The 25,164-nt window shown below is 38.0% G+C and overlaps 1 protein-coding gene across 2 annotated transcripts in view; it reads right to left on the bottom strand.

Annotated features, from left to right (window-relative positions):
- PDE4B (phosphodiesterase 4B) overlaps window positions 1-25,164 on the bottom strand; it is a 247,887-nt gene that overhangs the window by 19,845 nt on the left and 202,878 nt on the right. For both annotated transcript variants that reach the window (XM_063298083.1, XM_063298081.1), the window contains one exon: window positions 16,281-16,393. In XM_063298083.1, coding sequence (XP_063154153.1) covers window positions 16,281-16,393 — 113 coding nt within the window. The remainder of the gene's footprint in view (window positions 1-16,280; window positions 16,394-25,164) is intronic.

The following is a 25,164-nucleotide window of genomic DNA, read 5'->3' as shown; positions in this document are numbered from 1 at the left end:
TATCAGGACAGCAGCCATTTGGGGAAGCTAATTTTTATACTTACAGGAAAGAACTGGTAAGTGTATTTTTATGATTCAAAGAGCAATTGACAATTTGTCTAACAGGTGAGTACAGCAAACTGAAACAGATTATAAACAGACAGTTGCATGATGCTTTCTTTAAAAGAGAAGATTCCAACCAATATATAATATACTCTTACTCACTGTAGGCATTAATTCCTAACACAATGATGCCAAAATGATGTAATGTACGTTAGGACATCAGAAACTTAGCCTTTCCATCCTTGCATTGGCACATTGCAGGTATGTATGTAAGGGAATTTATATCATACCTACCCCACCCTCCTTCAGCAAAGGATCGTTACCTTGTCGTGGTGCTGGAGCTTGAGCACCTCGATGCCATGAGCTAAACCGTGAAGGGCCACCCAAGACGGGAAGGTCATGACAGAGAGGTCAGACTAAATGCGATCCCTGGGGAAGGTAATGGCAACCCACCCCAGTATTCTTGCCGTGAAAACTAAATGGATCAGTACAACCAGAGATATGTTGGTATACCATTGGAAGATGAGACCCCCAGGTCAGAAGATGGTCAAAATGCTACTGGGGAGGAACAGAGGATGAGTTCAACTAGCCCCAGACCTGATGACGCAGCTAGCTCAAAGCCGAAAGGACAGCTAGCAGCCGACGGTGCTGGTGGTGAACGGCGAATCCGATGTTCTAAGGATCAACACACCATTGGAACCTGGAATGTAAGATCTATGAGCCAGGGCAAATTGGATGTGGTTATTGGGGAGATGTCAAGATTAAAGATAGACATTTTGGGCGTCAGTGGACTGAAATGGACTGGAATGGGCCACTTCACATCAAATGACCACCAGATCTACTACTGTGGACAAGAGGACCACAGAAGAAATGGAGTAGCCTTCATAATTAATAGTCAAGTGGCTAAAGCAGTGCTTGGATAGAATCCAAAAAATGACAGAATGATCTCAATTCGAATTCAGGGCAAGCCATCTAACATTACAGTGATCCAAACATACGCCCCAACCACAGATGCTGAAGAAGCTGAAGTAGAGCAGTTCTATGAGGATCTGCAGCACCTACTGGACAACACGCCTAAAAGAGATGTTATTTTCATCACAGGAGACTGGAATGCTAGGGTGGGCAGTCAAATGATGCCTGGAATTACAGGTAAGTATGGCCTGGGAGAACAAAACGAAGCAGGACATAGGCCGATAGAATTTTGCCAAGACAATTCACTCTGCATAACAAACACTCTCTTCCAACAACCTAAGAGACGGCTTTATGCATGGACTTCACCAGATGGACAACACCGAAATCAGATTGACTACATCCTTTGCAGCCAAAGGTGGCGGACATCTGTACAGTCGGTAAAAACAAGGCCTGGAGCTGACTGTAGCTCAGATCACGAACTTCTTCTTGCACAATTTAGGATCAGACTAAAGAGATTAGGGAAGACCCACAGATCAGCTAGATATGAGCTCACTAATATTCCTAAGGAATATGCAGTGGAGGTGAAGAACAGATTTAAGGGACTGGACTTAGTAGATAGGGTCCCGGAAGAACTATGGACAGAAGTTCGCAGCATTGTTCAGGAGGCGGCAACAAAATACATCCCAAAGAAAGAGAAAACCAAGAAGGCAAAATGGCTGTCTGCTGAGACACTAGAAGTAGCCCAAGAAAGAAGGAAAGCAAAAGGCAACAGTGATAGGGGGAGATATGCCCAATTAAATGCAAAATTCCAGAGGTTAGCCAGAAGAGATAAGGAATTATTTTTAAACAAGCAATGTGCGGAAGTGGAAGAAGACAATAGAATAGGAAGGACAAGAGACCTCTTCCAGAAAATTAGAAACATCGGAGGTAAATTTCAGGCAAAAATGGGTATGATCAAAAACAAGGACCTAACAGAAGAAGAAGAGATCAAGAAAAGGTGGCAAGAATATACAGAAGACCTGTATAGGAAGGATAACAATATCGGGGATAGCTTTGACGGTGTGGTCAGTGAGCTAGAGCCAGACATCCTGAAGAGTGAGGTTGAATGGGCCTTAAGAAGCATTGCTAATAAGGCAGCAGGAGACGACGGCATCCCAGCTGAACTGTTCAAAATCTTGCAAGATGATGCTGTCAAGGTAATGCATGCTATATGCCAACAAATTTGGAAAACACAAGAATGGCCATCAGATTGGAAAAAATCAACTTATATCCCCATACCAAAAAAGGGGAACACTAAAGAATGTTCAAACTATCGAACAGTGGCACTCATTTCACATGCCAGTAAGGTAATGCTCAAGATCCTGCAAGGTAGACTTCAGCAGTTCATGGAGCGAGAATTGCCAGATGTACAAGCTGGGTTTAGAAAAGGCAGAGGAACTAGAGACCAAATTGCCAATTTTTGTTGTTTATTCGTTTAGTCGCTTCCGACTCTTCGTGACTTCATGGACCAGCCCACGCCAGAGCTTCCTGTCGGTCGTCAACACCCCCAGCTCCCCCAGGGACGAGTCCGTCACCTCTAGAATATCATCCATCCATCTTGCCCTTGGTCGGCCCCTCTTCCTTTTGCCCTCCACTCTCCCTAGCATCAGCATCTTCTCCAGGGTGTCCTGTCTTCTCATGATGTGGCCAAAGTATTTCAGTTTTGCCTTTAATATCATTCCCTCAAGTGAGCAGTCTGGCTTTATTTCCTGGAGGATGGACTGGTTGGATCTTCTTGCAGTCCAAGGCACTCTCAGAATTTTCCTCCAACACCACAGTTCAAAAGCAGCGATCTTCCTTCGCTCAGCCTTCCTTATGGTCCAGCTCTCGCAGCCATATGTTACTACAGGGAACACCATTGCTTTAACTATGCGGGCCTTTGTTGTCAGTGTGATGTCTCTGCTCTTAACTATTTTATCGAGATTTGTCATTGCTCTTCTTCCAAGGATTAAGCGTCTTCTGATTTCCTGACTGCAGTCAGCATCTGCAGTAATCTTTGCACCTAGGAATACAAAGTCTTTCACTGCTTCTACATTTTCTCCCTCTATTTGCCAGTTATCAATCAAGCTGGTTGCCATAATCTTGGTTTTTTTGAGGTTTAGCTGCAAACCAGCTTTTGCACTTTCTTCTTTCACCTTCATCATAAGGCTCCTCAGTTCCTCTTCACTTTCAGCCATCAAAGTGGTATCATCTGCATATCTGAGATTGTTAATGTTTCTTCCAGAGATTTTAACTCCAGCCTTGGATTCCTCAAGGCCAGCTTGTCGCATGATGTGTTCTGCATACAAGTTGATATTGGCAATTTGGTCCCTAGTTCCTCTGCCTTTTCTAAACCCAGCTTGTACGTCTGGCAATTCTCGCTCCATGAACTGCTGAAGTCTACCTTGCAGGATCTTGAGCATTACCTTACTGGCATGGATAATGGAAAAAGCCAGGGAGTTTCAGAAAAACATCTATTTCTGTTTTATTGACTATTCTAAAGCCTTTGACTGTGTGGACCATAACAAATTGTGGCAGGTTCTTAGCGGTATGGGGATACCAAGTCATCGTCTGCCTCCTGAAGAATCTGTATAACAACCAAGTAGCAACAGTAAGAACAGACCACGGAACAACGGACTGGTTTAAGATTGGGAAAGGAGTACGGCAGGGCTGTATACTCTCACCCTACCTATTCAACTTGTATGCAGAACACATCATGCGACAAGCTGGGCTTGAGGAATCCAAGGCTGGGGTTAAAATCGCTGGAAGAAACATTAACAATCTCAGATATGCAGATGATACCACTTTGATGGCTGAAAGTGAAGAGGAACTGAGGAGCCTTATGATGAAGGTGAAAGAAGAAAGTGCAAAAGCTGGCTTGCAGCTAAACCTCAAAAAAACCAAGATTATGGCAACCAGCTTGATTGGTAACTGGCAAATAGAGGGAGAAAATGTAGAAGCAGTGAAAGACTTTGTATTCCTAGGTGCAAAGATTACTGCAGATGCTGACTGCAGTCAGGATATCAGAAGACACTTAATCCTTGGGAGAAGAGCAATGACAAATCTCGATAAAATAGTTCAGAGCAGAGACATCACACTGACAACAAAGGCCCGCATAGTTAAAGCAATGGTGTTCCCTGTAGTAACATATGGCTGCGAGAGCTGGACCATAAGGAAGGCTGAGCGAAGGAAGATCGATGCTTTTGAACTGTGGTGTTGGAGGAAAATTCTGAGAGTGCCTTGGACTGCAAGAAGATCCAACCAGTCCATCCTCCAGGAAATAAAGCCAGACTGCTCACTTGAGGGAATGATATTAAAGGCAAAACTGAAATACTTTGGCCACATCATGAGAAGACAGGACACCCTGGAGAAGATGCTGATGCTAGGGAGAGTGGAGGGCAAAAGGAAGAGGGGCCGACCAAGGGCAAGGTGGATGGATGATATTCTAGAGGTGACGTACTCGTCCCTGGGGGAGCTGGGGGTGTTGACGACCGACAGGAAGCTCTGGCGTGGGCTGGTCCATGATGTCACGAAGAGTCGGAAGCGACTAAACGAATAAACAAATCCCACCCTCACTCTGTTTTGCACATGTGACAGAGAAAGAATTGGTCCAGGTATAAAAATATCCACCCAACATGAAAGGAAGGACATCTCTTCTTCAAAATCTTAAACAGGTATCTGTTGTTTGAAAGCATTTCTACTGTTCCATATTCCTAGCTCAGATTATATAGAGTGACTATATCCCATAAAACCCAGCTTCTCGTTTCCAGATGGTTTTAGTTTCTTTTCTAAGAAATTAACCCTGGCTGCATCTATTTTGTCTGAACATTCTCAGGGCCAAAGATATCTGCCAAAACAACTGAGGAATTTATAAATGAAAGAGAAAGATTAGCTGATAGTTTGAAACTGTAACCTTGTGACTGCTAAATTCAAGTTTTGCAAGTAAGAAAATAGAGGTTAAGGATGCTCTGGAAATGGTTGCCTATTTCGATCTTTAGGGAAGCAAGTGTCCCTCTTCATTTAGATGCTGGTACAGGGATGCGGTGGCGCTGCGGGTTAAACCGCTGAGCTTCTGATTGGAAGGTCGGCGGTTTGAAACCGCGCAGCGGGGTGAGCTCCCGTTGCTAGTCCCAGCTCCTGCTCACCTAGCAGTTCGAAAACATGCAAATGTGAGTAGATCAATAGGTACCGCTTCGGCGGGAAGGTAACGGCGTTCCGTGTCGTCATGCTGGCCACATGACCCGGAAAAGTGTCTACGGACAACGCCGGCTCTAAGGCTTAGAAACGGAGATGAGCACCACCCCCTAGAGTCGGACACGACTGGACTTTACGTTAAGGGAAACCTTTACCTTTACCTTACAGGGAGTCAGTGATCTGTATATATTCAGTGGCTAACCTGTGAATCTACTCAGTGTGGTTGACTGATGAAGGGAAAAGTACCACTGGATTTGAAAAAGCATAGCAAAATTCTGTATGACAATAATTGAAATCATATTTCCATAATCTACTTATAGAAAGTAGAAAATTACAACTGTTGGCTAGATTCAATGGCCTTTTCCTCCTCCTGATCTTATGTAATAACAATCTAATTATTACTTCATCTAGAATAAATTAATTTACACCTAAAAATCTCAAATTTATTTGGGAGAAAATCCCATTTAAACTTAGGTAAGGGTTCCTTCTGTATAAAAAAATATCCTAAATGTATTTACTGCATAAGTTCCATTAACATTATTTTAAAACTTTCAGAGTAAATAAATAACATGCACAGATTCTTAAGAACTTCATGTTATTTATTCAGTGTGGATGCAGATCTAAAGATATTCCATACATGGATGTCTCACCAGGAGCTGACCTCAATTTGAAGGAGATTCTCCCTTTTAATTAAGTCATAGAGTACCACTGATTGCAGCATTTCTTTACAGAAAAAAGCCAATACCTATTTACACAATGCACATTTATTTCAAAATAGTACCTTTCCCCTTTCAGTACAGGTTTATCAAGCCCTATTCAGTAACTTGCAATTGCATCAAAATAACTTGCAAAACAGAAAATCTATCTTGGGTAGGAGGCATTTGCGTCAGAAAGGTTAAGTAGAGATTTTCCAGTTACGAATATCTTTTTCTGACTTGAGATTATTAGTGTCAGAAATACATAAACAATCCATAATAAAATGTTAATAAATTAACAAAACTATGAAGTGTAAAAGAGTTCATTTATTAGCTACATCTATTAATCAAATTTAATAGCTGCCCATCTAACCAGTGGAACTCTAGGCAGTGAACAAAAATAAAAACATATCCAATCAATTAAAACAAAAAACAAGCAAAGCCCCGTATATAAATCTCATTTCCAACACCTCACTGACACCCACATCAGAGCTCCATTAACATCTTGGCCCCAGTACTTGTGTGCAATTTGATTTTTGCAGAGGTATTTTCTCTTCTTGAAATTACTCGCTTAGTACTTCTTAGAATTCTATAGGCTGGTTTGTTTTTAACAAGGTTAAATCGCCTGCTCGAAGCAACTGCAGATTTTTCTCATCTAAAGACCCAGGTATATAAAGCTTCCTTATGATTATAGGTAATCACATTTCAGGTACTATAGGCAATCACATTTTAATGTTAATTATATTCCAGATGCAAACACCAAAGGAAATAATATTTATTGAAATTATGTTACATGTAAGTCTATATATCCTTAAAGAATATGCTTTTTTAAAAAGCTAGTTTCTACTTGCTTGCATGAACAATATCCTGAAATTTCTGCTGAGTAAAGACAAAATGAAAGCAATCCTTTTGTGCAACTCTGTATTACGTATGTGCAATGGAAATTCCAGAAGGATAGATAAAGTGATCTTCACTTTGATTTTTTTAATGTTTTCCTGAAGAATGACTATTATTTGGGGGTAAAAGCATTTGTTATATATCCCACATGGAATACATGTGATTTATAAAGCTTAGTTTCAGTTATTGTATCCTATCTGAACAAAGAAAAGTTATGTATATAATACATGTTAAAATGACATTAAAATGGTATTGTGCAACCATTTCCAGGCTTTTGCCTGACAATTAAAAGAAAACTACAAAATCAATACTGTGGGAACAATTTTAGAGAACTAGCATTGTTTCACAGAGAGTGAGTACTGAGGAATATGTAGACGAAAAATTGATGTTATGTATCATCTATTATGTTGTGAGCTGCCCAGAGTCGCTTAGATGAGATGAGCAGCCATACAGATCGAATAAAGAATAATAATGTTATGCTGATAAAAAAAACATAAAAAGGAAAACTTACTTTTTCCCCTAAAACAAATTACTCATGTTTATTATGTTGTTTGTGTGTGTGTTTTTATTTACATGTTGCGTGTGTGTGTGTGTATGTGTGTGTCTGTCTATCATCTCTCCCTCTCTCTCTCTCTCTCATATACGACATTGCTGAAACGTGAGTCCAGGCTATAAAGGGCAAAATCTGCTGAAACCTGGATCACACAGTCTCATAATAGCCATTGTTCTGGAATACAAACAATAGCTAGAGTTCTCTAAATTGTTTCAGTAATGTATTTGCTGGACAGATTAACTTAGCCAAAAACATATCAATAAATTGCACATTATGTTATCAAACTGTTTAGCATTTACTGTAAAAAAAACAACCACCTTATATATTACTAAATGAAATAAAGGAGACCCAGTATAGTGCAGTGGTTTAGGACCATGAAGAGTCAGATTTAAGCCCATGCTCCACCATGGAAGCCACCAAGTGACTTTATGGCAGTTGCTCTCTCACCCCAGCCAGCTTCATAGGGTGGTGGTGATGGGAACAACAGGTAGACGGACTGTTGTCTCCTCTGTTCTAAGCTCCTGGACAAAAAGATAGTACATAAATCTAATAAAGAAAAATAAGTACAGTATTAATGTAGTTTATAGCATGAGTGGGTCTGCAGATGAAATAGATAACATGACTGCACATATGAAAATGTAAATGTAATGTAAATACCAGACTCTCTGTTCCGGTATGTTTCCATTTTTGGTACTTATTTTATAGCTCATTACTGGTTCATATTCACATGTAAAGAATTAAAAAATTCCATCCTAACAAAGTCAGAATATGCACAAGCAGCATTTAATTACATACAAGTTCTTGCTCTCATTTTTTTTTCTTTTGCAGACATGGAAACTATCTGGAAATCTGTAGTTCACAAGAGCTTCCCATTACATGTAAGTTTGAATTGTGATTAATTGCTTCCAAATGAGCTAGGATGAATAAACCACATTTAATCCATGGTTTAAAACTGGCTTATCAGGTAAGTAGCTCCAAGTCTACTCAGAAAGTAATGGATAATAGTGATTTTTCTGGTTAGCTCCCTTCTTTCTAGAAAAGAAGTACATACATAGTCTGGTTTAATTAGCCAGGATTTCTGGGTGAACATTGTGTGCAGAAATCTAAATGTCATGGTCCTATTTGTAAACATTAACAGTAATCCTTTCATTACTTATGTAAACACAAGATTGGAAGGAAAAGCTCTTATGAGCTTATACAGATTAGTTGACTATGTTATACTTATAACCTGACATCCCCCCCATCAAATAATCTCTGTAAACTTTGGGCAGAATGCTTGTTTCCTAAATATCAAAATGGTGCAAACAGTTGTGAAATAAAACATGATGCCCATTTTGCACCAGCTTTTGGATATATTCCAGTCAAGATGAAGCCTTACTGGTTTCAGTGAGAGAGTTAAACATTTTTAAAACTCTTTTAACTTACATCTCTTGGTCTTAATGATATTTAGTCTTTACCATGCCTTTTGTTTTGTCTTACTATGAAAATAATATGGAGGTAGGATGTATTTTTATAGTCTCTTGAACTTACTGAACTCTTGAATTTATCATCATAAAACAAATGAAAAGAAGATTCATACTTTTCCCTTATAATAATTGCCAGGAACTAGATCAAGATTATTAGATTAATTTTAGATTTATTAGATTAATTTTAGACAGTAAGATATTTAAAAGAAAAGTGAGCAAAAGTTCTCCCCCTGCCCCCCCGTCACCTGTATATGGTTAACTGTGAGATGAAGAAACATTGTATCATACAAAGAGATTAGAAAGTAGAGTGCCAGGCTGAATATACTAGTGGCTTTCATGCCATTTTAATGAAGCAGTATGTAGTTACATACAAGTCCAGTTTTTCATGTTTAGCTTAGTGCTCTTTTAATTTAGGACCTGCCTTTAAATACAGTATATTTACATAACTTGTAAATAAAATACATTTATTTATGTAACTTGGGGGTCCTCCTGGACTCACGACTCCTGCTTGAAGAGCAGGTGGCAGTCGTGGCCAGGAGAGCCTTTGCACAACTTCACGTTGCGCGCCAGTTATGCCCTTTCCTGGATAGAGATGCCCTCTGGACAGTCACTCATGCCCTGGTCATCTCCCATATGGACTACTGCAATGCGCTCTACATGGGGCTACCCTTGAAGAGTATCCGGAAGCTTCAGTTGGTTCAAAATGCGGCCGCGCGAACAGTGATGAGTGCTCCAAGATCAGCACACATAACACCTTTACTGCGTGAGCTGCATTGGGTTCCAGTTTGCTTCTGGGTCCAATTCAAGGTGTTGGTTATCACCTTTAAAGCCCTACATGGCATGGGGCCAGGTTACCTGAGGGACCGTCTCATCCCCATAACATTGACCTGCCCCACCTGATCATGCAGACAGGGCATGCTACGGACCCCGTCTGTAAGAGAATTCCACCTGGTGGGGTCCAGGAGGTGGGCCTTCTCTGCAGTGGTGCCCACCCTTTGGAACAATCTGCCCCTGGAGGTGAGGCAGGCCCCTTTGCTCCCGACCTTCCGGAAAGGTTTGAAGACCTGGTTCTGCCGCCTCGCCTGGGATGGGAAGGGCAACAGCTCTTCCTGGGGGTGGCTGGCGACGTAGAGTTCTCCCTACCGAATGGAAATTTACCACTTGGGTTCCATATTTTTATTTATTTATTATTTTAGTATTGTAGGTGTTGATTCAGTGATTTTATGATTTATTTTATAAATTTATTCACTGCCCATCTCTCCCCTATGGGGGGACTCTGGGCAGCTTACAATAAAACAGGATTAAGATATAAAACCATTACATTACAAAATACAGTGAAAATACAAATATAATAAATTTTATGATGTTGAGGTTTTAAGGAGAATTTTATTGTAAACCGCCCAGAGTCCCCTTTTGGGGGGAGATGGGCAGTAATAGAAATGTGAATAATAAATAAACAAACAAACAAACAAACAAACACGTCTTATTAAAAGACCTGCATGAGGATTCATATGAAGAAGAAACATAATACAGGAAAACGTGCAGGAGAAGTTGGCATTGTTTGATGGTATGTTTGGTAAATCTTAATTCTACTAAATGTTTTATTTGGCCCTATAATCAAGTTTAAACAAAAAATAATAAATAGTACAGAATTAGATGTTATGCACGAATGCACATCATTGAATTCTGGCTCAAGACCAAAAATGTTTTAAAAGCACACATTTCCTTGAATATCACCTTCCAGTCTAACAAATAATCCTTCCCTCTCCTCTGAGGAATCATTTTGGCAACAAGAGCCTAAAAAGTGCTGCTGCTGCTGCTATTGTTTATGGTTCAGACAATTGGTAAGTGTACATTTTATAGAAGGAAAGACTAATAATAGGCCATAATAATTAAATCATCTGTTCCCCAACTAGTTACTTCCCAGCTCACATAATATTTTGCTTTTTCTGCTGTCTGAAGTGTTCTATACATACATCATGAAAAACAAGTCTTCTTTGAATCAAGCTTGGTGTACTTTATTGATATATCTATATAGTTTTCTTGACAATACGGAAGTAGTTTGCTATTGCCTTCTTCTAAGATTTCCTTTTTTGTTTTGCTTCCCAGTCTGGCCTACAGCTCTGGGATTCCTGTTGGTCTCCCATCTACCAGGTCCAACCCTGCTTAACTTCCAGCCAGGAAAGGTCAACCAGGTACTCCCATCTATTAAGACCCCCTCTGAAAAAAAATCCACACCGCATAGAAAAATTGACCAGATTGAAAACATGGAACTTTGAATGCAGACACACAACAGTCATATTAAGAATGTGGTTATAAATGGAAAAATGAGGCATGACAAGATTCTTTCACCCAATTCGTGAAGAGGAGGAATTGCATCTAAGACATCAGGCAAGAATGCAAATGGTTAATCTGTTCAACGATATCCATTCCAGAAGCTCCTGCATGCTGATTTTCTTGACTGTACTGTACCATGTTTATTGTGCTAATTTACAACATCCTTTGATGTTGATGTACTAGTTGTTCTGCCTTTCAGCACAAAGCTTAGGATAATCAAGTAGCAGCTTGTGGGCTATGTATGCATTTTATCAGGGCAACCATTGTTTCCCAAAGTGATGGTAGACATCATCATCCACATTCTAGGCTATTAAAATTGAACAACTGCAGTAGGTTGTCAAAGTGAAGGTAGGAGAGTTTCAGTATTCTGAAAGGAATCCAGTGGTGAAAAGGGTAATGCCAGTAAGGATTAGGGCAAAACCAGCAAAATGGACACAATTTGGTAAGATCTAAGAATTGACTCCATGCATAAAGGATAAAGCCCAGTAATAAAGGCTTTTGGACCTATACATCTATGGGTAAATAACGGTAGTAAAGCAAAAGCTATGGATTCTATAGAAAATGCTCTATTTGTTTAAGATGCATAGCTATTGAATCCAGCAAATATCAGAGCTGGGTTACAAGCAAAGCAACTAATGAAATATTAGCAGCTGTTTTTTTGACACACCCTTAATTTGTTTTCTAGTAGTACACAATCATTTAATCATACCAGCAGCAATCTTTTGATTGTGTTCAATACCTTACATAGACCCAAACTTTTGCACTATTCACCTCTTTCTATTAAAAAAAAATGCTTCTTTTCCCACCTGAATACTAAGTAATGCAGTTCAGAGCTTACCAGATTAAATGTTCCCCCGTATCTATATGAAACAAGACTTTACCTAGTCACATCAAATTTAAAATCAATTAAACTAAATAATGAATTGTTTTTTTTGAACAACTTCATACTTACAAGCATTAAACTGTAAGTATTAAGATTCATCTGAGCTAGAGCTAAATCATATGCTTATTATGCTATTTACAAAACTATTGATAATTATGAGACTCTTATTTATTTATTTATTTATATTTCAAATTTCTGTCACCACCCATCTCCCCCAAGGGGGGACTTTTATGGTTGATCGTTAGACTTCCTTTCCTGCAGAAACATTTCCCTTTGCGCAGGCCCCAGTTTCTGCTCTTGCAAATGGCTAGTCAATGAAGGGGAATCCCAAAAAATTCTGTGATTCACAGCTGTTAAAGCCCCCTTTTAAGAAACAAAGAGAAAGGAAGTAGCAGGTTTTCTAGTTGACTACCAGCAGTTAATCCAAGTAAATCTTTCAGAGACATATGATTATTTTGTAATGTAGATTAAACAAAGGAAGTTACAGTAAACTCAAAAGCAAGAACAGTTTGGCACACCTTAAGCAAAACATCACGTACTAAGTGAGCAAGATTCAGTGCTGGCAGACTCGCATCATCCCCCCCCCACCCCCAAATTTCCCAATATGGGCATTGTGCAATGAAGCACATAGACAAGGGGCAAACAGCCAGGAGTCACCTCCACAGTTTACATTAGAGTCCTCATGTTTAGTTTATTTAGAGTCCTAAAACCAAGGCGTGACTGTGAGTGTCCTATGTGACTGAAAACCCTTCAGAAAGAGTACAGTGAAAGTTTTGTATACATCAATAGATTTTCGTTTACAGATAACGAGGACAATGGTCTCGTATGTGACATTGCTAACAAAGGAGAGGAGGTGTAATGAAACATTTCAGAAAGTGCCTACGTGATGGAAGGGATGCATCTCCTTTGGGGTCATTTGAGTGACTCCAAAAATCTCAGCCTGTCTGATTCTGTGAATGCTACTGCTCCCCTTACATCAGTCAGACCATACAGCTAGACTCAGAGGTGGAAGAAGACGACTGGTAAATTCTTCAACCATATGAATTAAACATAGCATACAATATAATAACCCTGGTAAAAGCAAAATGATATTAAGGACTTCAGTGCTGTAAAAATAATTGTCCAGGAGAACTAGGAATATGCTGCCCTGGCAAACTGAGGTCCTAATTTTATAGCAAAAAGTGCTTAACAGGAGCATAATACTTTAAATGCACTAATCTCAGCTTTATATAAGGTCATATTAAAACAGGGAATTACAAACTCATTTTACATACTGGCAGTCAGATGAATACGTTGGGCATATTATTTGGTTCATTTATTCTATTCAACAGGCTATTCTATATAATACAAAACTGTATCCACAAAGTTGCAAGTCACAAATCCTGATTAGTGTTCCTATTCCTTAAAACAGAGATCATATAGAGTATTGCTTACTAATTAAATAGAAATACATATAGCCTGTGCATATTATGGGATGAGTGACATTAACCAGTCCTACTAAATGCTTATGCCAAAGTCACTAAATGTGTATGGGCATGGAAGTGTGTGTGTGTGTATTCTGAATTTTTTAAAAAGTTACAGTTAATATTGTTAAAATATTCTTCTCTCTCTCTCTCCCTTACACCCTGCCCCACACACATATATGAGTAGACCTTAAACATTTTTAAGGTCTCTCTTTAAAAGCCATCTTCTATTTGTACCACCTTCTGCCTTTTACAACATGAAGATGCACTCAATCTCTGTCTGAGTTTAGAGAGTCCTCTGCCTATATCAAGTAACAGAAAAACAAAGGACTCATTTGTTAAACCAATGCATATAGTTTATGAGGTTTCCAAATAGCACTACAGCTGTATATCAAATAATAATGGACAACTAAGTCTATGGATAGGATTCAGAAATGAATGTAATTAAATACTAATACAAAATAGGAATTGGAAACTTTGTCAACACATAAAACTACACAAGAAACACATAATGAAACTGTAGCTAGGAGTGGAAGCAGCAAATACTCTAATTGATATCATGTGTTTGAATAGGACTGAGAAGATTTGTTTATCATTTTAATGAAACTGATACATGCCAAACCACAGCACATAGCTGTGCTATATGGGTGGGTGGCCAGGGGTGTTTGCTTTTTGCATCCTCAGAATTCTGACTTTTAAGGTTCCTCTGAACTTCTCTGCTCCTGAATGGCAGAGAATAAATTCTCATATTTCTAAGTAATTGTTTCACTTAGGAAACATTTCCACCTTGTTCACTGAAAGTAAAAAAAAAAAAAAATCCTGAATCTTTTCACTTGGGGTCTCTTGGCTATTACCAACTTATCAAGAAACATCTTTTGAGACAGAGTTCTGAAGAACGATTCAAAACCAATCTTTCCTCTGTTGTCTCCTGTTTTTGCAATGCTGTACTTTTAAAACTACGTCTGTCAGGAAGGAGACAGGAAATTCGAGTCACACTTACAACAGCTGTGCCATGCCCACTATCATTCTGAAATGACGTAGTTTGGGCTTCAGTGGCATGGAGCCAGGAACTTAGCAATAGCAGAGGTCAGGAAGATAGGTCACTGTTTTTACAGCCCTCACACTTGGAATCCTGCAGGATCTACTTGCTGCCTTCCTTTCCCTACTGTTTTTCTGTTCTTTACTATGGGGAGCTAGAAACATCCTGTTTTCAAAACATTAGATTGTTTTGCAATTAGCAAATTTCTATGCAGAAGTCTTTGACGGAAGGAAGACAGATTATTCAGATACTTCACAGATGTGGGAAATTTGACAATAACTCAATTAACATATTTCAAAAGCCTTAGCAGGCTCTGAAAAGTTTAATTTGCTCTTTATTTTCAGCTCTCAGTATTAAATATTCAAATTCTTTTTAAAAAATTGCAACAAATAATAAATATGACAAAGTATAGACAAAATGAGAAGGGCATTTTTTTTGTATGATAAGATCTAAGAGAAGTAAAATTGGAACCATGCTATTTTATTTGTGTTTTTTTTATTTGTACTGACAGTTTCATTTGTATTCAAAAAGTAGCTATTTGCCTGTATAGCATTTTTCCTAGGGAAAACAGTTGTATAATCTGCATCTCATTGAGGATGATTATTCCTTACTTAATAGTAGAAACAAACTCCAAAATGGTATCTGCATAAGGCTCCAGCCTAGTGGCCATCCTTAGTTTGTAAATAGCTTCTAGACCATACTAATAAATAGGCATGAATATACAGTTTGGATGAGACTATTGTTATCTCTCTAACAATATCAGTCTAAGAGTTCTAAGTGAATTGGGGGCCTTCAAATGAAAGCACCTGAAGAAAGTTAAACATGTTGTTCACTGATTAAACCACAGTGTGTGGAGTCTTTGCATTAACACTGGAGAAGAATTTATTGAGCTCTTCAGTCAGATACAAGCCATGTGTTCTCTCAAAAAGTGCCTGTGATTATAGTTGAGGTGATACCCACGGCATCAGGGAATAGGTTGGCCTTTTGCTACTCAATATTCAGGCTGCAAGCCAACTGAGGTGTGGTTTCAATTTTAAATACTCTAATATCAAATTCTTTGATTTTAAGGACATGGGAAAGGAGTTAAATGTATTTGTCTTTAGAGGATAAAGAAAATAAAGCACTTCTTTAGAATGTATACACATATACACACCATACTAAATTATACTACGAATCAGATATTTCAGGTAACTCAGGTCTACCAATCAACTTCTCAACATAACTTTACACAATTTAGAAATATCTCCACTGATGAAGCAGTATTTTATATGACTACTCACCACATGCAACATATACATAAGTAAAATTAAAACAAGCCCCACATATACAATCCATACGAAATAAAGATTTCAGGTGGAAACTCACACCACTACAAGCAATTTAATGTATTGAGGAAAAAATTCATAAGGATAGTGGTACTTTTGATCCACGTCATTCTTTTCAGTTGATTTGCTGATGATTGCTACTCCTGCTATATATTGCACAAATAATGTAAGAATATTTCCAGGACTACTTTTGGTATACAGTTAATATGCTAGAATTTTTTTTCAGCTTTATAAATTGCTTTGTTATTAAAAATAACATCTATGTTATATTTAATTCTATAGTATTAAATAGTAAAACTTTATTATTAAATACAGCAGTATTCTGCTAAGGATTTTGAAAGTTTGGAATCATTCATTTACATTGCTCCCATTTTTTACAATAGGGCAGTAACCTGACCTAACAAGGGGAGACAGAATGGAAGAATGCATAACTTTTCACTTTGTTCTGATTCTTACCTTATTGGACGCCATCTCACTAACAGATCGGTAGGTTTGAATAGTTTCAAGTTGGTCTAAACACCAGTCCAATTCCTCCAAAGTTTCCATTGCTAATTTTTGATAAGATTCTTCTGCAAATAAACACATAGACATGTACTTAGGCTTGAGTGACGGCAGGCTTTCCATGGTGGAGTTGCTGACACGACTTGGTCCGACACTGCTGTAGGTACTGCAGTGCTCTTTCATCATGAGTTCTGCAGGCTCCTGTTCCACTCTCTAGTAGAACAAATAAATGCACGCCTGGCCTTTGAATGGCCGTTGTGGTTTTGAGGGGTGTGTGTGTGCTTCTTGCTTTCTTTTTGTCCTAGCAAGTTTTGAAGAAGCAGTTTAAGTAATATATGAACAAACTTCCTCTAGAAAGTGGTGTAGGAGGAGGGATACTCTCTGACAGACTCATCTGCATATGTGTGCACTCACAGAACAGAAGAGGAAAAGCAAAGGTTTTTTTCTCTCCACTTAAACATTACTCATCTCACCATTTCTACTACTAGGTGATGACATTTTTATAAGACATTTAAAGTGTCACCAAGGGAGATTAGGCAATCAAAGTGTAACTCTTCTTTTTTTTTCCCTCTTAGAAAAGAGATTTAGATTTTTTTGAAAGAAGAAAGAAATAATTCAAAGTAAATCTGTTCAGTTTCTAAACTTGTTCAGGTTTGATAATCTGTTTCAAAGAGAGTATTTTCATAAGTGCTACAAAAAAATTAAACTGTGTTAAGATTTAGTTCATTGGGTCTTTGATGAAATTTATCTAATGGGAAACAAATGGAAACTATGGACTTGCTTTTCTTAAATAATTATTAAATTTCCATTTTGTTCATGCCAAAGCCACAAAGAATTTCTAGACTGGATTTCCAGAAAGGGTTTCCAAAACATTTGCTCTTTTTGTCAGTTGTTTTCTCCTTCTGAAACAGAATTTTTCAAAAGATTTTCTAAAGTTGTAGTCTTAAATATAGGACTGAATATGTCTATGGAACTGAGATATATTTCTGAGTGGCAGTACCAAAACCCTTTTGGAAGAAATGGTTTAGGCAAGTTACTTGAGAGGTCATGGGAACGCTACCAGAATTGGGCTACAAAATTCCAGACTTCTAGAACTCTTTGCTACCGTCTAGTGAACATTCAGAATTTTGCAACCCAGATCTTGTAGACCTAGTTTAAGCTAGTGGCAAAGGTGACAAATGGCAAAGATTCATCTTTTTTCGGTTTTGTTTTTTTGCCTGTTGTTATTCCAGTTACAGTAGCTGAACCCCACCATGATATTCCTGCCATGTAATGCATCTTCAGGTATTGTTCAACATTACAAATTGCATTATATACAGTTTAAAATATTAAAACATAAATCAGTGGTTAGGCATAATGGAGTGGTGCCATCAGTCAAATGTCAAGATGAATAAAAACATCTAGCATTAGCTAAATAAAAATAAAGTTGGTAATATCTAGCAGGAAGCTGTCCTACAGAATGGTGCCACAACAGAAAAAGTTATCTTTTCTGGTTGATGCCAAATGAACACCTACAACCAAGAGAATGACTGTTGATAATGACACCAGTAGGGTAAATTTAGTTGTTTATGTACAACTGCCTGGATTTTAGTTTTTCACTGGTTTCGATCAAACCTTACAGTCCCTGGATTGTAAGGCATGAACATTCCTTATTCCTTAAGATCTGGAACTTCCTGCACCAGGACCAGCAGTCCTAAGGATGAGGCTACAGTAATGCTAATGATCATAATATGTCCTGCTGATTTCATATTAATTCATAAATTAATTGATTCCCTATAGGGTTGGCATTTTTAAGAACTGCTTTTAAAAAAATTTATACACCTATAATATTATTTGTATATGTACATATTTATAACTGGGACCCCCTGCAGATATTAAACCTGCACATGCAGGCATTACACGTATATTGGGAGAAGACACGTGTGTAAGACTGTTCATCTTCAATTACGTTAATTGACTACTAATGTTTCCAGGAGGGTTATAAGTATACTTGGCTGAACTCATATGATTGTGATCACTGTTTCTAGCATGTTCAGCTGGAAATATTTGCAACTCCCTGCAGTCTTTAGCATGTTCATCTGAATGTGTTTATTCTGTAAATTTGCTGGATTTGTATCTTGTTCTTCATCCAAGAGCAGAAGGTAATTTATATGGGATCTCTTTTATATTCCCACAATAGAACCCTGTGAGGAAGGTTGGGCTGAGAGAGAACGGCTGGCCCAATATCACCCAGGAAGTTTCATAGGTAAGAATGGACTTGAACCTGGATCTTCCCAGTCCTGGTCCAACTTCTTCACTGGCTTCTCTGTAGTAAAAATTGGTGGAAAACAGAGCACTTTGCAACTAGCCAATGTACCCTCATCTTCACCATACTGTTCTTTTTAATCAAATAGTTAATCAACTATGTGCAGGCTAAAAGCCTGCAAAGGGCTACAATAGTGCTCCTAACCTGAGGTAAATTATTGTTCATCCAGTCTTACTGAAATCACAGAAATAGGCTTTATGGAGAAACAGAAAGCTAGGGTCAAGTAGTATTTCCTGAAAAGATTAGACATTTTAAAGAAGAGGAAGTTCTTCTAAACCCGAGCTATTTCACTTTAGCATTGAGCAAGAAGAAATTTGGCTAGTTTGAGAAACCACCTCTTACAAAATCTTATATGAGATGCTTCTTCAAGGTTTTTTCACTGTAGCGGTTTCACACCCGACAGAAATACATTATCAAAAGTCTACTATAGTAAGGACTCAGCATCTGATCCTATTTTATGATTCCAACCCTATAAAGGCATGCTTTTTTCCCCCTGAAGCCACATCTGACCACACTTTGGTCAAATCAACTTTAAACTACTATTTATGAGATTCTTCAGACAACAATAAAAGAAAAAGTTTTAAATTGGCCTCTAGCTATTTGATACATGTGTGTTTTTGCAGTGTTCTTTGGGAACTATAGTAAGGTTAGCAGCAGCACCTTGCCTGAGCTCTTGTTCATTGTTCCAAGATTTTGGAAGCTGTTTTAGTGTATCAGCATTAAAGGGGAAATTTCACTTGATAAACAGCAGATAGAAGCAGCTCCCAGTCATCCTACCCATGTTGAAGTGGATTTCAAAGGTCAATAAGTAATATTAAAAAATAAATATTGGAGCAGATGATGTGGCTTATTATATTATGAGGAAGCATGACCTCCCTCATCCATCCCCTCCCCTACATTTACACAGTGGCTGGAGTAAAATTAAGTAAGTTAAAACTCTTGCTGGAGTAAAACTCAGCCATCAAAAAAGAAGGATGGTTTCATGTTATGTCTGAATAAAGAGATTCAGTGACCAAATTCTGAGTGTAAAGCTATAGCTGATATAGAACTTACTGAACACAAACAAGCAAAATGAAACATCTCGCTTAATATTTTGAAAAAAGGCAGAACACCTCTGACACCCAACCAACACAAATGAACTTAAGCTTCCTGTTCATCATGATGATGATGGTGTGCCATCAAGTCAGCATGAACTCTTAGCAACCACATAGATTATTTTCTCCAGGATGATCTGTTCTCAGCCTGGTCCTTCGGGTTTTCCAAGGGTGCGCCCATTACCACTGTAATTGAACCTATCCACCTTGCTGCTGGTTGTTGTTGTTTTTTCCTTTCCTTCCACCATTCGCAGCACTGCAGATTTCTCTCTCTCTTTTTTTAAATTAAACTTTATTAATATTTCAAGATAAAAGCTAACCAGAAATGAAAAAAGTAAAGTATGAAAACAAAATAGAAAAGAGAGCAAAGTCAAAAGTACAGAAAAAGAAAAAGAAAAAAGACAGAAAAAGAATGACTTCTGACTTTCTTTGCTACAGATAGAAGTACACATTTGCATTAAACTCCTATTCTAAGTTTACAACATAGCTTTCATTAATTCTATTGTCCATTGCTATTTCTAATGATCAAATCCAGATATGATTTCATTTTTTTCTGTTTCACACAAAAATCCAAAAGGGGTTTCCAAGTAACATTAAACTTAGTCAATGCCCAGCACTGCCGATTTCTCAGTGTGTATGAGTGTTTGTACTCATATTGCAAGCATATTATTTATGTACATAATCAGTGATGCTGCTTTAAGCCGTTGCTAATGTTTCTTTTTCACTGTTTAAGGAAAAAAAACATTATATCTGTCTTAGGGCTAGGATTATATAAATTGCTATAGAATATATATGAGTTCTTCAGATGGTTATATCTTTATTGTGCATTTATTTTTTATTTATTTAAATTTATTTATATATTTATTGTTGGTATCTCATTATTTTTTTCTTTTTTCTTGCTACAAATCAAGGGAGATACTATATTTTTAAAAAATCTTCAGGAAAATTAAATAAATAAATAAATATTACTGTTAAAATAACACTTCATTTGGGAACCCATAAGCCTTAGTCAGCTAGTTAATTTTTGGAATGTATGTGTAAGATACAATGAACAAGCATGGACCATAGGCTGGGGCTTACTTACCATGTTTAATAATCCTGCCCTGATCAAAATGACCTCAAAATCCATAATCATAAAAATCAAATTGAAAAATGTTTACTAATCAAAATGCCCAAGCGCCTTTTGGTGGGGAGGTTTACCCATGCAAGATTTGAGCAAACTTTCCATAAACTATGGAAGGTTTAATCAAATCCCTTTTCATGAAGATACATGTATCCGTGGTACACCAGAGACTGAGGATATAGCATATATATTATTTGAATGCCAGTAGTATAGCATAGAAAAAGATCATTATCTTGAACTTTATCTTGGGACTCATCTCAGAACAATGTATTTTATGTGGGGTCAGAACTCATATATCACATATAAAATGGCCTCCTTTTTTAACAAAACAGTGCGATTGAGAGCCACACGTGTAGATCTGATTGGAGTAAATTGTAAGGGTGATAAGGATAAATGAACTAAGATTTTGTTTTTAGTTATACTTTTAGTTATAGTTATAATTTTATTTAATCTTTTGTATTATGATATGGCCTTGTGGCTAATCAATAAAGTGCTATTGCCTATCCCTCTACCTCTATCTCTATCTCACCCATCAGAAAAATAATAAGGGCAAAATACAACTATTACTGCCTTTTCCACAATCCTTATGCATACTACTGTACTTGAACTGCTCTTGCAATTGAGCCTGAGATGCCCCAATGCACTGGATCCTACTTAAAAATCAGTTGCAAAACCATCCTACAGAAAAAATGACTGCAAAATTATTCTTCAATGGGATCCTCAGCATGCTGTAGAGGGCCTGCCTGTCTGGCTGCCAGTGACACCTGCAAATATCCTGGATCTGATCCCTCAACTAACAGCTAGGAAGATTCATGATGAGGAGTTAATCCCCTCTGAGCTAATAAAAAATAATTCAGCATCAGTAAGTACAGTTGTAACCCTAGGGACTGGAGACAGCAGTTATTGTTCCCATCTTCAAAATGGTAGGGTAATGAGCCAGTAACCTACAGATCATTAGATTTCTCAGCACAGTCAGTAAGTGCTATGTGAGACATCTATATTAGAAACAATGAGACTGGCCGAAATAAGAAAATCCTAGGAAATGCTAGGAAAAGTTCCTAGCGTAGGAACAGGTTGATTCAGGGCCAAGCTACCTTTGATCACTGCCTAATGACTCAGCATTTCATTAAGAAATACTCCATTCTTCCCAGAATTTCCTTGTACTTAGCTTTTATAGTTCTCAAGTCCACATTTGACTCCATCTCTAGATCCATATGGTGGGAAAAAATGGAAGTTTCTTTGATCAATCAGTGCTTGCTGTCTTTCATATACACCCTCCATGATGGTATATCCCCTTAGGCAATCCCCCTAGGGTTTTTCTTTCTTCAAGTGCTGTTCCAACCAGTAAGGGTGTCAAACTAGGCTGCACATCTGTCTTGCTCCTTCTAAATGCTGTGGATGTAGATGGCCTGAACATTCATCTCTCCCCCACAAGTCCACAAAAAAATCCATCTCCATCCTGTTTTATGCAGGTGGCATGGTAATTCTATAGGACTTGGAGGAACACTGGGGACCCTTGTTCATTACAGCAAAGAGGATCATCTGGAAATATATTGTCATAAAACCAAAATCATGGTCTTTGCCAGGACATCAAAGGCAATTCCTGGCTTTTAAATTGGAACACATTTGGGCAGATCTCATAGTTAAACATCTGGGTGTCAAATATACAGCTTCGCCTGGAAACTGTTACTCCAAGGAATGAGAATCCAAGAACTTACAGCATTTATTAGAAGGATCTGCCCAACTGGTTTGATCTGGCAGGATTGGCATGCTCCAGGTTCCACCAATTAAACAGTGCCACCTATCAGGACCCTGGAAGCACATCTTCTCTGTAGCAGTGCCTACCCTCTGGAATGAGCCCCCCCCCCCCCCGAGAAATTTGAATGGCTCCCACCCTGGTGGGATTTTGAAGGGCCTTAAAGATCTGGCTCTTTGTCCAGGCCTTTGGAGAGGACAACTGATACCCTTCCTTTCTGTTCCCTTCTGCCATCGTTGTCTTATGCTGTTTTTATGTTTTCTGTATTGTTCTTTGTTTTATACATGTTTTAACAATTGTAAACCACCCAGAATCACTGGAAGTTGGGTGGTATATAAATTTATCATCATCATCATCATCATCATCATCATCATCATCATCATCTTTATTATCTTGTCTTGGTCCCTTTTCCAAAGCTGCCCCCCTGGAACTCATCCGCTGCAAATTCCTAACAGCAGTACTCCAGATTCTTAAGATCACATGCATGAAAGTCACAATGGAGTTTAGAGAGGTAATAGAGAAGGAAGCAAAATTATCTACAGCAGCTGACAGCAGACATTTGGGCAGGGTTCAGGTGATCATTCAATAATCCCAAATTAAGCATGTATGTAAGAAACACCCTTAACTTTCAAAGCCAAAAGAGCTGCATATTATTTTGACACACCAAAATATGAAATAAAATTATAATATATGAAATAGCTGACATCAATTCTAGGTCTTCTGCAGTGCAGGTGTACCTGAGACTCTGTACTTACATTAAATAATACTTATATTCAGATAGTAAAAAGAGATACTGTACATCAACCTGAAGTGTATTGGAAGTTAGTCTGAATGCTATCCAGCCCTTATTTGAATATTTTTGGGATAAATGTTTTCCAAAATATTTCATTCCTTTTGTTGATCTTGAATAAAAGTAGGTATGTGTGTCTAATACTGTGGTTTTATTTCATCCCAATCACACGTATTTACAATAGCTGGGGAAGGGATTTGCTTCCTTGTGCCCCTGCATCAGGCTGCAAATTTCTTAAATTGCCTCTGTTTACATTAGCCACTTTTGAATACCATTCTTAGATACGTATGTTCAAATTACATGATTCACATAATTAGCTCTTTTTAAAATGTGCTATTATTTTCTGATACAAGATCAATTTTGTCCTGGTCCCATCTATTCGTTTGTTTTTAGAGTGCAGCCTCCATCATCCTATTTAAATCCATAATATAGCCTTTAATTTGAAGAAATTTACACATATATGTGTTTCAAATATAATCAATAGGATTCAGAAGTGTTATGAGACTTGGAGGCCAAACATTTGAACTGGCTGATGCTGTTTCTCAAATGGAATTATGCAAAAGTAATGTATTTTTATTGCCTTATATTGTCTCTATCAATATTGTCCTCTGAATATCCTACAGCTAATTACTTCATTTAAAAGTTTATCCTGAGAGATGCACTTGTTGACTGTCAGGGGCTTCCCTCAATGCTCTAACTTAACAGAATTTGCAGGCAAATGGTCATTTCCTCACTGATTCATGAATGCTTACAAAAATTCCACTGGGCATTGGAGAACTGAGGTGACTCAATAAAATGATTATATGCCAAATCATCATCTGCTCAAGGAGCCAGGTCTTTGTCCATTTCCTTCCAGTCCATACCCCAAGATAACTCTCCTTTTTCCTTGCTATTTCTGCTTCTTCACTGACCAGAGTACTTCAAGTATGCAGGTAAATTTCATTCTTTAAGGCCTGCTAACATATTAATGTGAAAATGACATTTGACACACAGTTTCCTGCACTTTGTGACTTCTACTGGGTGCCATCCAATTACTATCATTTTCCTTTATGATTTGTGGTAGCTTCAGTACACTGTTTGCTTTCTGTGGTTCTGAAAAGCATAACTCTGCCAGAACATGAAATGCTCTGCACTAATACTGCTCTGTGAGCAAAATGAAATGTAAAGCATTACACAGAACCGAAATTTACTTTTAGGAATGCTATTTGGCTATAGTTAATAATTACTAGGCATGTATATCCTGAGTGTGTCTCAGTACATTGTATATTTCTATCTTAGTTGGTGGGATGCCGTCAACAGTATGTTGGCTTGCAAGGTTGTCCCTAGATTAGTGATCTGAGTTTGCATAAAATAGAGTGAGCATGCTTGGGCTTTGACTGGGCTTTGACTGTGACTGTGATTTAATGAACAAAATATGCCAAAACTGAACAGTACCATCCTTACCCCTTCACATGGGTATGACTAAGATTGGTAGACTAATCCACTTTTTCCTTCTTTTGCTAAAAAGTATTATATGAAAACTTATATTGACCAAAATCATGATCAGTAGCAAAAGTCTACCTATGGGCCCATCTGGCAGCAACCGTGGAATATGGACTTGAAGAGGAATAAATGGTAAGAAATGAAATTGAATGGAATATATATACAGTGTGTGTGTGTGTGTATGCATATGCACACACACATATATATACATATACACATACACACATACTGTATATATGAAACTAAGATAAGGATAATAGATCTGAAGGAAGGTAGTTTAATCTTGTGG

This window comes from Candoia aspera, chromosome 3 (genome assembly GCF_035149785.1).
Source record: "Candoia aspera isolate rCanAsp1 chromosome 3, rCanAsp1.hap2, whole genome shotgun sequence".
Lineage (NCBI taxonomy): Eukaryota > Metazoa > Chordata > Lepidosauria > Squamata > Boidae > Candoia > Candoia aspera.
This window is presented reverse-complemented; position numbering and strand designations above follow the sequence as displayed.